The sequence below is a fragment of the Thalassophryne amazonica genome, chromosome 5 (genome assembly GCF_902500255.1).
Source record: "Thalassophryne amazonica chromosome 5, fThaAma1.1, whole genome shotgun sequence".
NCBI classification, from domain to species: domain Eukaryota; kingdom Metazoa; phylum Chordata; class Actinopteri; order Batrachoidiformes; family Batrachoididae; genus Thalassophryne; species Thalassophryne amazonica.
The window spans coordinates 78,201,972-78,215,406 of NC_047107.1; the positions used below are offsets into that span (position 1 = coordinate 78,201,972).

Here is a 13,435-nt window from a genome sequence, read left to right on the forward strand (position 1 = left end):
CAAAACCCTTCCAGGACTGTAAACGATACCTCTGCATACACCACTGTGGGGGGTAATGAAAACTTTGTCCATGTCCAAATATATGTGGATTTAACAGATTTATGCAAAATTGGTAACCAGAGCTGTCAATCAATTTTAGAACAGACAGCCCTCATGTTTGCACAAACAAATAAGCAGACAGAGACAGTTCAGATGAATACATGCAGAATGGAAGTTCACACTGACCGTCCCAGCTGAGACCCTGCAGTCCGTCTCTCAACAGTTTACAGTCACAGTTGAACCTCCAGGCTTCATACATCACCTCATTCAGCTTCTCCTCGTTTTCTCCTACACAAACAAAAAAAAAACCTTCAGTTTAGAAGCGTTTTTGTTTATGTTGGGGAGGTGATACTCATCACCTATCCTGCCACCTTACCTACTTATATACAGAGTATCCATTCATCTTCAAAAACTCTTTAATGCATCCAATAAAAGTTATGCATCAGTGTTGCTGTTGAATCCAGAGTGGGCTGACTCACCAGCTTGTGGTAATATGCATTGTGCAATGACATCTCTGAGTTTTTCCAGCGCTACATTGGAATCTTCCCGTCCATTCTCAGTTTCATGAATAAAGAAACTGTCACTGGGCTTCGGACTGAAACACAAACCACAATATACATAAAACAAATTTTAAATTTTTTACAAGTTCCCCTGAAACCCATAAGGCTGATTAGTACATGGAGTATACGGTCATGAAGAGAAAGATTTTTAAAAGACTTGTACCCTAATAATTTGCGCTTCCTGAGGATTGGGTTGTTGACAGAGTTCAGGGGTTTCAGACTAACATTCTGATCCTGGATCCTCATGTTGGCAAGCTGCTCTGCATGGGCCTGCTGGATTCCAGCAACTACCGCCTGAGGGTGGACAGGATGAACACAAAGAATCTTATATGTTGCAACAAATCAACAATGGTGTCTAGTGGTAGTGGTCAACTGAGTCAAGAACATTCGCATAAATTTATAACGTTTTATTTGTTTATGGCTTAGACAAGATCAAAGAAATACTAGATTTAGCATATTTAATTTCCCACCAACCTTGTCCATCATTATCGCAGCAGAAGGCAGCACATTGTCAAGGGCTTCAGTGCAGTTTAGCCAAGGGTGAGCCAAGACTCCTTCAATAGTCAGCCTCTCCTCTGGCTTCACCTTCAGCAGCCTAGAAGAGTGAATTGAAGATCAGGGCAGGAAGCACAAAGTTTGGAAACAAAATGAAGTATACAACAGTAAGCTTCACGGAGGGATGGGACGAATAAAATGACAAGTGGAGAGAAGCAGAATGACTTCAGAAAATTATTGGGGAAGCAGAAGAAAGAACAAGAGACATAAAACAATTCTCTCCCACTCCTGATTTAACATGCAAAAAATCATTTTACTTGAACTAAAGGTCAGTTTGTGTCATAAGAAATTTTGATACAGTTTACATAAAGCTACAAGATGTTACATGATAAGCTATCCAGAAGCGATCACATGGAAAAGACATTACTTTCGCACAATGTCCTTGGCCATCTCAGAGATCTGGCTCCACTCGTCTTCAGGAAAGTCGAAGCTGCCTGTCATAATCTTTTTCCTCATGTCCTTGGGGATGGTGCGACTGTGGTGCTTGGAATAAAAGGGAGGATAGCCGCACAGCATTACGTAGATGATCACACCAAGAGACCACAAGTCACAGCTCTGGAGACACATAAGGATGGACGTAACAGAGCATTAGAAATTATATTTTATGCAAGAAACCTAGAAAAGTCCACAAAAATGACTTAAATGAGATCAACAGACTTGTGATAGGAAAGTCACAGAAGCTCAGAGTGGTTGGTTCAACAGGTGTGATTCTTACCTTGTTATAGGTATAAGGAGTGGGTGAGGTAGGTATAATTCCAGACTTTTCCTTCTGGTGTCTTCTTTGAGCCTCAAGTACCTGGTTAAAAACAATATGAAGAGGAACATATAGGAGCAATATGGGATTAGTTTTAACACTGCTTCATACAGAATGTTCACAAGTAGAAAACGAGCCTTACAGCATGTTGCAGTGTAGAGGTTTTTCCAAGTGAAACGGTATTTTCTATGAATATTTGGTCTTTTAAAATTCAGTTTGGCAAACACTGTCACAGGACAACCACAAAGATTCAGAACTGTACACCAATCATGGAAAATTTCTTTGTTTTATTGCTGTTATTGGCCCAACCTCTTCAAAACAAACCAGAGATCTGTGATGAAGCTCAGACAATGATGCTCACTGCTCTGCTATAATAGTTGCTTGCAAGTATTCTATATTGGTGGTAGTAAATCTCAAAACAACTGAATTAACAAACCAGCCAACCTCTGTACATGTAACTGACAAATGTGATATATTAAACAACAACAAAAAAACCCTCCAATTTTCTCCCCTTTAACATGATGGACCAGAAGTATTTACTTTTTGACACAATCATATGGTGTGAGGCCACTGTGTGAAGTCTCACTGACATCCAAATGGTTTAGGAGTTGCACTTACAAGATTCGTAGAAAGATGGAAAGACGAACTGACAGACAAGGTGATTCAGATACCCCCCCCCCCCACACACACACACACACACACACTTTCTTCTTGTAATAATTTCTATAATAAACCTTTTGTAATAATGTGGTTAAAATGTAATGTGTGTACATATGTATGTGGGTTCTGTGTGATTTATCTGTGTGGTTTAGTATTTATTCAACTCTGGTATGCTTTGAGTGTCAGTGGATGGTTTCATTTTTTTGCATTTTTGTTCTTCAGTAGAAGCTGCTTCTCACTGATTTCAATTAAATGAGGTTAAATTTACTTTTAATAATAAACAACGTGGTGGAACATGGTGCAAGTGTGTGGATATCTGTGTACTCTTTCTGTGGATTTTACCTGAGGTGCTACATAGTATGGAGTAAACTGAGGGGTCATCAAGTCTCCTTGATCAATTTTGGCAAAACCAAAGTCACAGAGCTTCACAGGAGCATCCTACATGCGAGGGAAATGAGGAGCAAAAGTGACTATGGTGATGTACACACAGAAACTGTACTTTAGTGACAGTCTATTAACATTTCATCATAGCTCAAGAGGCTATTTCTGAGCAACTGCAAAAGAATCACAAGACAAACACCAATGTGGACCACAGGAGAAACCACTCAACTGTTCCTTTACAAGCATTTATACATTAAATGATATTACAGAAGACTCTGCCACATAAAGATATCATTTGGTAACATATTCAAAATGCTCATGATTCAGCAGGGAGTATTTTAGGTTCATCATTATGGTATCCATAGGGAGATTTGTCTTGCAGCAAACAGAAAATGGCGTCCATGTTATTCAAGCACAACAATAACAGTAAAAAACACTGAAAACACTAACAAAGAACATATGCAAAACAAAATTGTAACACACAACCAGGCACTCACAAGCTTACTAAAAGACCTAAAAACAAGGCATCAAGAGAAACCACTAAAAGACGGCCATGCATAAAATCGATGCGCAAAAAGCAAGTAAATAGTTCCATAAATAAATACATTAATAAATATGTGAAAACTCTGCTAGACTTTATCATAGAATTAGAGAGATGGAATGCCAACTTGTGATCTTGGGGGCTAAGGTGTACCGTGCATGAAAATTCAGTAAGGTATATATATTCTATTATACATATATACATTTAAAAACATCTAAAAAAAAAAAGGTAGAGCCACTTAGGTGCCTGGTCTTGAGAACCAGGGGTGCACAAGAGGGAGTTTGGGGTTCATTACTTCTGGTCTTTTGCTCTGCAGCCAGCGCTTCATTCACAGGTATTATAAACTCCAAATTTCTGCTGGGAATCAACGATATCAACATCACAAAATAATGTTGAAGGTTTTGATCAATTAATATGAATAATTTACAGAGCCTACATTTTGTAGCTGCACCGATTATCGCTCACAAAGTCACGCTGCTCCTTAAAATAAAACTGCTTCGTCAGTGCCGCTCTGTTATTTGCTCTGTTATTGTTATATTAAGGTTTGGAACAATCCGGTTAGGCTGAAAGATTCAAAATTATAAATCACGTATCCCACACATTGGGAACTATCAGATCAAATACTTCCTTATATAAAACATAGATCTTGCAGTCAATTAACAACAAGGCAAGGCAAGCCAGTTAAAAGACAGTTAAAGTTAAGGTTTATTTCAGTCAGCTAAGGGAAGAGAATCACGCCACCTTTTTATTTTTTTTTGTTAATGGTGATTTCTGGCTCCAAAAAGATGAGCTTATCTTCTAGTCCATTATTTTCTTGTCCAAAACATGGGAGCTATATTTGTTATCTACACTTCTAACAGGGTACAGTTTGCTATTATTTGACTTATTGAGATCTTATTGTTTCTCTGTTAAATTTGTACTTATTTTATTGATATCCCAGTGTAAATAGTGTGTGTGTATTTATATATATATATATATAAATAAACACACTACACACTTATTGCTACTTACATTAATTGATGAGATTATGTCTTTGCAATCTTTACACGTTTAATCGAGCTCCTCAGTGTTGTTAAGTTTTAGCCTCACATGGACCACAATGTAAATAAGCGTTTGTTTTATTGTGTCATCTGTGTATCATTGATATTTTCACCTTTCTGTGTTTATATTGATTTACAAAATTAACTCAATCAATTCTGTAAATACTAATGATTTTTGTTTTGCTTTAAATATTTTATCTGAGGGAACAAGGCTCTCCATGTTGCCAGACTGAGAACTGCTCGACTCAGCATCCAAGAGTCAGCTGGTCTCATATCCCCTGCGTCATCCTGTCAGCCACCATCTGGTAGAATGCCGCCTGTGAGGCCTCACGGTTGATCCCAGATATCCTGGACGTCTTCATGATGCAAGACGTAGTTCTGAAGCTAGCAAGACCTAGTTCTGAAAACTACAAAACTTTCATGTCAATTTAAATAATGTAATATCATACAAACCCGCGGGTTTGCTGATGATTTTTCTCAGTTTTGGCAGCTTGACAGAAACTGAAGGCAGGTGTCAGGTCCTCCATGATGCCTCTCATATTTTCTTTGATTTGTGTGGACTGAAATAAATTAGGCATATTTCATCGTATTGACTGTGTGATACCTCAGTGATATCGAAATAATTTATGACTGAAAATAAAACATGAACTGTTCTTAAGGTGTTTTTTTGTTCAGCAAAAGAATGTGGTTCTTCTGGAACAATATCAGGATCTTCAAGATTGATGCCAGCCAATATTTCTTTGCAATCCTGGGGAAAAAAAAAAATATATATATATATATATATATATATATATATATATATATATAAATAAATAAAAATTGCTGCAGTGAGGCCGGCAACTGTCTGATATCGCACATATCTCTGTATGTGCCGTTGGACTGACTAAAATACTCTCCCAATATATATATAAAATATATATATAAAATATTTTTTGTCAGGCTGTATTTTTTTGTTTTTTCCAAATAGAGTTTATTTATGTTTGAGAGGTCACTCTCACATTTTGAGGTGCAAATATGCAGATATGACTCAAGAAAATATTTTCTATTTCATTGTAACTTTGTGGAACAGCCTCCCTCATCATGTGGTAAATGCTCCAAGTGTTATTACTTCAAAGGAATACTATGATTATTTTTGGTGTTTGATTTTTATTGATTGACAATTTTATTATGGTGTTTGATGACTTTTACTGTGCTATTTGAGTTTTATACTGTTATGTTTATGAATTTTTACTATGATGCTTTTAAAATGACGAATATGTGCTTTTATTGTATTTTTATATATGTTTTATGAATAATTAATGATTAGCTGCTGACAGCCTGACGATTTAAAATCAACAAGAACTTCATTCAAGCTACACTTTGAACACACTTCAAAAGGATAATTTGCTGAAGCCACAGCAGAAAACACAAGAAAACATGCAGAAACTGTGTTTTAAACACGCATCTGGTGTTATTGCTGGCAAACGACCGGAAGAGAATTACCCAACTCTCGCGGCGAGTGGCTGAAATCTCAGGGTCACAAGCTCATAAACAGAACTCAGTTGCCATTCCATCTCTCTACTTCTATGGATTTATTCAAGTGGACAATTGCTGCTGGAATAAAGCTGCTCTTGTAGCATTTTGTCCTACACCTTGGAACCTTGAACCTAAGACTAGAGGTAGAAGCTAGAATTCATTAGCCAGGGGGTGGGAGTCATCACTTGTGATGCAGCTGGCTATCCGCTGTAACTGTTTGGTGCACAGGGATTCTAAAATCTAATCAGCCGACTGGACCATTTGATAATCTGACACAGTCTGTTCCTGTCCTTCAGTGGTCAGACTGCCAAACCATGCCACCATCATATTTGCTTTTGAAAGTAAAGTGCATGAAGTGCATGTTGTACCCTTGGAGCACAACGACGTAGTAATCTCTCTCTCTCTCTCTCTCTCTCTCTCTCTCTCTCTCTCTCTCTCTCTCTCTCTCCTCTCTCTCTCTCTCTCTCCTCTCTCTCCTCTCTCTCTCTCTCTCTCTCCTCTCTCTCTCTCCTCTCTCTCTCTCTCTCTCTCTCTCTCTCTTCTCTCTCTCTCTTCTCTCCCTTCCTCTCCTCTCTCTCTCCTCTCTCTCTCTCTCTCTCTCTCTCTCTCTCTCTCTCTCTCTCTCTCTCTCTCTCTTTATATATATATATAGATACTATATATATATACTATATATATATATATATATACACACACACAAACCTGAACACTAACATAAACAGCCATTTAAGAACTACATTGAAGTCCAACACAAATAATATAAGAAACCAAAAAAATAAAAATAAAAAAAGTCAATGGCACTCTGTTAAGGAAACAAAAAAAAAAGCCTTTAATTAAACATAGCCAAAAATATTAAAATCATCTAGATCAACGCATTGCAGCCATACTGGCTCAGCAATTGTTTGGTGGAATCTTCACAAATACTGTAATATAAAAGGTCCAAGTGAAAATGTTCAGTTCTAATTTGAGGCTAATTACACTGAGATCAGGTGAAAAGTGTAAAAATACTTTATGAATCAGAACCAATGGGTTTTCATGGTACTCCACACAGTCATGATTCGTGAGCTAAATATTTATCTGATCTATGACAGTATTATTGACAGTGAAAGGAACTGGCCCATTTATTCTTGAACTAAGGATTTGTCTACAGTGTATCCGGAAAGTATTCACAGCGCACATTTTATGTTATAGCCTTATTCCAAAACTAGCATCTTCCCTGTGGGGATCCACAGGCTCTAGATTGGATAATGTTTATAAAATGGGTACCCGACATTTTTCAAGAGTGGTAATAAATTAAGCAATGAGTTGTAATGCTATGAGTCCAGAATGTTTTTAGAACCTTAAACCTCAACAATTTGTAGAAGAGGAACTCAACCCTTTTATTTCCTATTAATTATGTACTTTTTAAATGTTAATTCCTGTCTTAATGTATTAATAAATTGATAAGTTTGTGCTATCATATACACACTATTGCTATATTTTATATTATTTGTATTTCATCATTTAATTTTTAAATGGACCACAATGGAAATAAGTGTTTTCATTTTTTGTGTCATCCATGTATTTTTAACGTATTTACAATTATATGCACTTACACTGAACTTACTAAATAAATCATGCACTCACGCTTTAATATAAAGATCATTTACTGCCCCCTGCTGGAATGGAGTCCAAGATGTAATTTGCAATATTAGCTAATATCCATAGTTTCTCCAAAATTTTTTGTCCTATCAGTGTTCCATTTTGGCGCTGTTCATCCTTCATCCAAAGTACATAAGTACACTAAACAGCAAATGTCAGCTGTGCTCTGATCGTCCATGATGAAAGTTACATGCATCTATGCACACACGCTTGTTTTTTCTGCATGCAGTTGCTTCTAATTTTAAACACAACAGGGTGAAGGAAGACATCAAACACACTACACATTTCAGTCATGGTACCAGCAACATAACACTTACCTAACCGACTAACCAGTTAGGTAAGTGTGGAGGAACTACAAAAACACAATAGATCAATAACACTAACAACACTGTTAAACTAACATAAACCACAATAATATTTAAAACCTCAAAAACACAAAGTCCCAAGGTGCACTGCTGCACAATATCCATTGTTTACTGGTTAGATAAAATCACTAATTTCTCCATACTCCTTTTCATTTTTGCAATGAACATCTCCCTAGTTTTTGCGTGATCGAAGCCAAACACATACACGCTCGCACACACAGACCACTTGGCTATTAAATTTTTTTTTTTCCTGAAATTCTACTCACAATGTCCCATAATGACAACATGAAAAAAGCTTTTTGAAATTTTACAAGTTTATTAAAAATAAAAAAAACTAAGAAATCCCATGTACATAAATATTCACACCCTTTGCTAAACAGTTTGTTGATGTACCTCAAGTCTGTTAATTCAGTTAATTCAAAATGCTGCAGCTAGAGTACTGACGGGGACTAGAAGGAGAGAGCATATCTCACCCATATTGGCCTCTCTTCATTGGCTTCCTGTTAATTCTAGAATAGAATTTAAAATTCTTCTTCTTACTTATAAGGTTTTGAATAATCAGGTCCCATCTTATCTTAGGGACCTCGTAGTACCATATCACCCCAATAGAGCGCTTCGCTCTCAGACTGCAGGCTTACTTGTAGTTCCTAGGGTTTGTAAGAGTAGAATGGGAGGCAGAGCCTTCAGCTTTCAGGCTCCTCTCCTGTGGAACCAGCTCCCAATTCAGATCAGGGAGACAGACACCCTCTCTACTTTTAAGATTAGGCTTAAAACTTTCCTTTTTGCTAAAGCTTATAGTTAGGGCTGGATCAGGTGACCCTGAATCATCCCTTAGTTATGCTGCTATAGACGTAGACTGCTGGGGGGTTCCCATGATGCACTGTTTCTTTCTCTTTTTGCTCTGTATGCACCACTCTGCATTTAATCATTAGTGATCGATCTCTGCTCCCCTCCACAGCATGTCTTTTTCTGGTTCTCTCCCTCAGCCCCAACCAGTCCCAGCAGAAGACTGCCCCTCCCTGAGCCTGGTTCTGCTGGAGGTTTCTTCCTGTTAAAAGGGAGTTTTTCCTTCCACTGTAGCCAAGTGCTTGCTCACAAGGGGTCGTTTTGACCGTTGGGGTTTTACATAATTATTGTATGGCCTTGCCGTTAACAATAATAAGCGCCTGGGGCAACTGTTTGTTGTGATTGGCGCTATATAAAAAAAATGATTGATTGATGTTAATACACGGCCTCAAGACTTCTTGAACTATGATTGCCACCAGCTTGGTGCACCTATTTTGGGCATTTTTTGGCCATTCCTTTTTTGCTGATTGGATGGGGAGCGTCGGTGCACAGCCATTTTCAGATATGTCCCAGAGATGTCAAACTGGATTCAGGACTGAGCTCTGATTGGGCCACTGAAGGACATTCACAGAGTTGTCCTGAAGCCACTCATTGACATCTTGGCTGTGTGCTTAGGGTTACTGTCCCACTGAAGATGAACCATTGCCCCAGTCTGAGGTCAAGAGTGCTCTGGAGCAGGTTTTCATCCAGATGTCTCTGTACATTGCTGCATTCATCTTCCCTCAATCCCGACTAGTTTCCCAGTTCCTGCTGCTGAAAAACATCCCCACAGCATGATGCTCCCACCATGCTTCACTGTAGGGATGTTCCTGGTTTCCTCAAAACATGCTGCCTGAATTCACCCAAAGAGTTCAATCTTTGTCTCATCAGACCAGAGAATTTTGTTTCTCATAGTGAGAGTCCTTCAAGTGCCTTTTGGCAAACTCCAGGTGGGCTGTCATGTGCCTTTTACTAAGAAGTGGCTTCCGTCTGGCCACTCTACCAAAGAGACCTGATTGGCTGATTGTTGCAGAAACTGTTGTCCTTCTGGAAGGTTCTCTTCTCCCCACAGAGGAATGTTGCAGCTCTGACAGAGTGACCAGGTTCTTGGTCACCTCCCTAACTAAGGCCCTTCTCCCTCGATTGCTCAGTTTAGACAGGTGGCCAGCTGTAGGAACAGTCCTGGTCTAACTGGAATCCAAATAAGCTGTCGAAACATCTCAAGGATGATCAGTGGAAACAGGATGGACCTGAGCTCAAATTTGAGCTTCACGGCAGAGGCTGTGAATACTTACGTACATGTGATTTCTTAGGGGTTTTTTTGTTTGTTTGTTTTTAATACATTTGCAAAGATCTTAAAAAAAAAAAAAAATCTCAGTCATTATGGAGTATTGTGTGTAGAAATTTGAGGCGAAAAAAAAATTGGAATAAGGCTATAACATAAAATGTAGAAAAAGTGAAGCTCTGAATACTTTCTGGATGCACTGTATGATAGCCTGATGGGGTTCCTAGAAAATCTGTATCCGTATGAGATACTGACAGTTATTTTAGCAGCTGTCAACTGTACACAAGTTGAAAACAAGAGTATCCGAGTGCAATTATAAAGCAACCTGTTTCTGCCATAGTAAGGCTAATGTTTTTATATCCACTGCATATATCTCTCTGATTGGGCGGCAATGTGGCCTCACAGTAAGAAAGTCAAGAGATAGCCTCCCACCTGGTCCTTGCTGTGTGGAGCTTGCATGTTCCCTCCAGGTGATCCGGTTTCTTCCCAGCGCCAAAGACATGCAAGTTAGGTGAATTGAAAACTTTGAATTGAGTGTAGGTGTAGGTCAGAGTGTGAATGTGTTTTTCTGTCCCCCGTGACCCTTAATTGGAGTAAGTAGGTTTAGAAAATGAATTAATAAATTAATGTCTTTGATTGTAAAACACTGGCTCAAAGTTTTAGAACTCTGGCTCACTTTCGTCTGAAGAACTGCCAGACAGAAAGCACTCCAGCCAATATCAGCATTTATTTATATTTGTGCAGACAAAAACAGAAACCACAGTGTTTTACATTCAAATTGTTTTAATCAAAACCCTACAGCAATGAGAAGACCAATAATATACACACTTGAAATCAGATTTTAGACTTTATTTCCATCCAAAGTTTGGGCAGTGTGGTGGTCATGTGGTTAGTGCGCTTGTTTCCAGAGAAGAAGGTTCCCAGTTCAAGGCCACCCCTGCATCAGGAAGGGTATCAGACATAAAACGTGTGCCAAATCAACATGCAGATCCATATCTGATCTGTTGTGGCAAACCAAAGTGGAAAAAAATGAGAAACTGATGGATGTACTACGAGTATTTCCATACAAAGTCTGTTTAAAAAAAATAAAAAATACTGAGTCAAACTGAGAGGTCTGAATCATGAACTAAACTAAATCCTGAGCTGAATGCATTATTATGCCCTTAGAACTGGGTGATATCCCTAAAACTACTGTGTGATAGGTCATACAACACAGCTGGATGATTTAATTATTGAGTATGCAAATGCTGCTTACCAAGGAGTTATCTTTGAAAAGTAGGTTCTCAGGCTTCAAGTCACGATGTGCAATGTTTAGGGAGTGACAGTGTTCCAAGGCTTGACTGATCTACAAAGGCAGAGACATTGCCCGAGACATCGCTCTGGTCATATGTGGAAATAACCGCACTGCTATTTTTGTATTTCACTGCAGCATATCCTATTGTGCAGGTGGCTGATAATTAATTAAGAGATCTCTGTAAATGCTGTTACAGATCTAAAGAAATTGTTTTCAAGAACAGTAAGCAAAACCAAAATCTAGACAAACTGTGGAAGAGTAATAAGAAATAAACATAACTGACTAATACTTAAAGTGCTATATTAAGAGAAATCAAAGACAAACATTGTACGCTGGCTCCCATCATGCTTGAGTTTGTGTGATCTTAACCAACCTGCTTCGTGACCTCACTGGCCATCTTTTCAGTAAAGTGTCGGTGCTGACTGATTCTGTGGAACAGCTCACCTCCCTCCATCATCTCCATGACAATAAGTAGTCTGGCTCTGTCAAAATGAAAAATGAGTAATGTCACCAGAAAGAGCCAAAAACATATAAATAAATAAAACAGATGGAAATATAGCTGAACAAGATATGAGATTTTGCACGTGCTCCTTGACACACGCTCTTCACCTCGGGCTGGACTCATGTGGGAACTGGACACTGTTGGCATAAACTTCAAGGATCTGCACAATGTTTGGATGCTTGGCACACAGCATATGTAGATGCACCTAAATGATACAGAATAAACACTGTATAATTTACTGAAATAGTGGATGTGTAATGCAAAAAAACAGAAGCTGTGCTACAAGTATTTTGCTGTCCAAAAATAATTCTGGCTTTAGTATGAGCCCTTTCAAACACAACAACCAAAGACTGGGTTCCATAAGCTGCAAACCATAAATGTCCATCAAATAAACAAATCAAATCAACTATGAACATTTTTTTATATGACTCTGCAATATCTTGATATTTTTGGTTATTGATTTACTTAAGTGAACCTGTTATCGTAGTTACACACACATTTAAAAAGATTATACGACTTCCAAAGGACATAGTTTAGTTGTAATCTGTGTACACCTGGTTGTCAGGAACAGCTTTCACAATTCAGTCTCAGAAGTGCATGTCTGTACTGCTTGTTTTGACTGGCTCACTGAGAAAGTGTTATCTAAGCTGTGTGATCAAAGTAGAAGGCTGCCGATGACATGAAGAGGTTGGGAGACGCACTGCTACCACAGAATAATAAAGTTATACACAAAAACAATCAAGTCCATATGAACAAAATGGAAAACATGAGGAAACTTACAAAAGATTTAAAGACTGATGAGCGTAAGGAAGGAAAACAAAACATATGTTAATGGATAGAAACTACTAATAATATTGGAGGTATGAAGCATTTTGTCCAACCTCATTTCTGGCCTTGGGTCGATCAATTAGAATCTTCAGGGCCAAGCGCTCCTGAGTCGATTTCTTCACACAAACTCTAAAGAAGCACAAAAACAAAAAGTTCGTACATTTCATGGCATGAACTTGATTGTGTACATTAGGGAAGAAAAAAAAAATCAAACAGGTAAGATAAGAAATTACTTTTCAGGATTGAGGGAACAGTAGATGCAGCACTGTACAGAGACATTCTTGATGAAAACCTGCTCCAGACCACTCCTGACCTCAGACTGGAGCGACAGTTTAAGCCCTTCTAAGCCTGTATATCCCATCAATGGGAAATGTCACGTTTTATTTGTGAGATACTGACAAGGCAAAATGAGGCGAGTGGTAGGGGATTAACAGTCAGCAGAATAATGACCTTAAGCACACAGCCAAGATATCAAAGGAGTGGTTTCAGGACAACTCTGTGAATGTCCTTGAGTGGCCCAGCCAGAGCACAGGCCTGAATCCGATTGAACATCTCTGGAGAGATCTGAAAATGGCTGTGCACCGACGCTCACCATCCAACCTGATGGAGCTTGAGAGATGCTGCAAAGAGGAATGGACAAAACTGCCCAA

General features: G+C 38.5%; 1 protein-coding gene across 1 annotated transcript in view; it reads right to left on the reverse strand.

Annotated features, from left to right (window-relative positions):
- LOC117510765 (MAP kinase-activated protein kinase 5-like) overlaps window positions 1–13,435 on the reverse strand; it is a 38,189-nt gene continuing 24,754 nt past the window's right edge. The window contains exons 3-13 of the mRNA XM_034170605.1: window positions 12,839–12,914; window positions 12,065–12,162; window positions 11,829–11,937; window positions 11,417–11,506; window positions 2,911–3,006; window positions 1,870–1,950; window positions 1,522–1,709; window positions 1,074–1,194; window positions 763–893; window positions 519–634; window positions 1–327 (exon numbers count right to left, since the gene is read on the reverse strand). Of these exons, the coding sequence (XP_034026496.1) occupies window positions 152–327; window positions 519–634; window positions 763–893; window positions 1,074–1,194; window positions 1,522–1,709; window positions 1,870–1,950; window positions 2,911–3,006; window positions 11,417–11,506; window positions 11,829–11,937; window positions 12,065–12,150 (1,194 nt within the window). The 5' untranslated portion in view covers window positions 12,151–12,162; window positions 12,839–12,914 and the 3' untranslated portion in view covers window positions 1–151. The remainder of the gene's footprint in view (window positions 328–518; window positions 635–762; window positions 894–1,073; window positions 1,195–1,521; window positions 1,710–1,869; window positions 1,951–2,910; window positions 3,007–11,416; window positions 11,507–11,828; window positions 11,938–12,064; window positions 12,163–12,838; window positions 12,915–13,435) is intronic.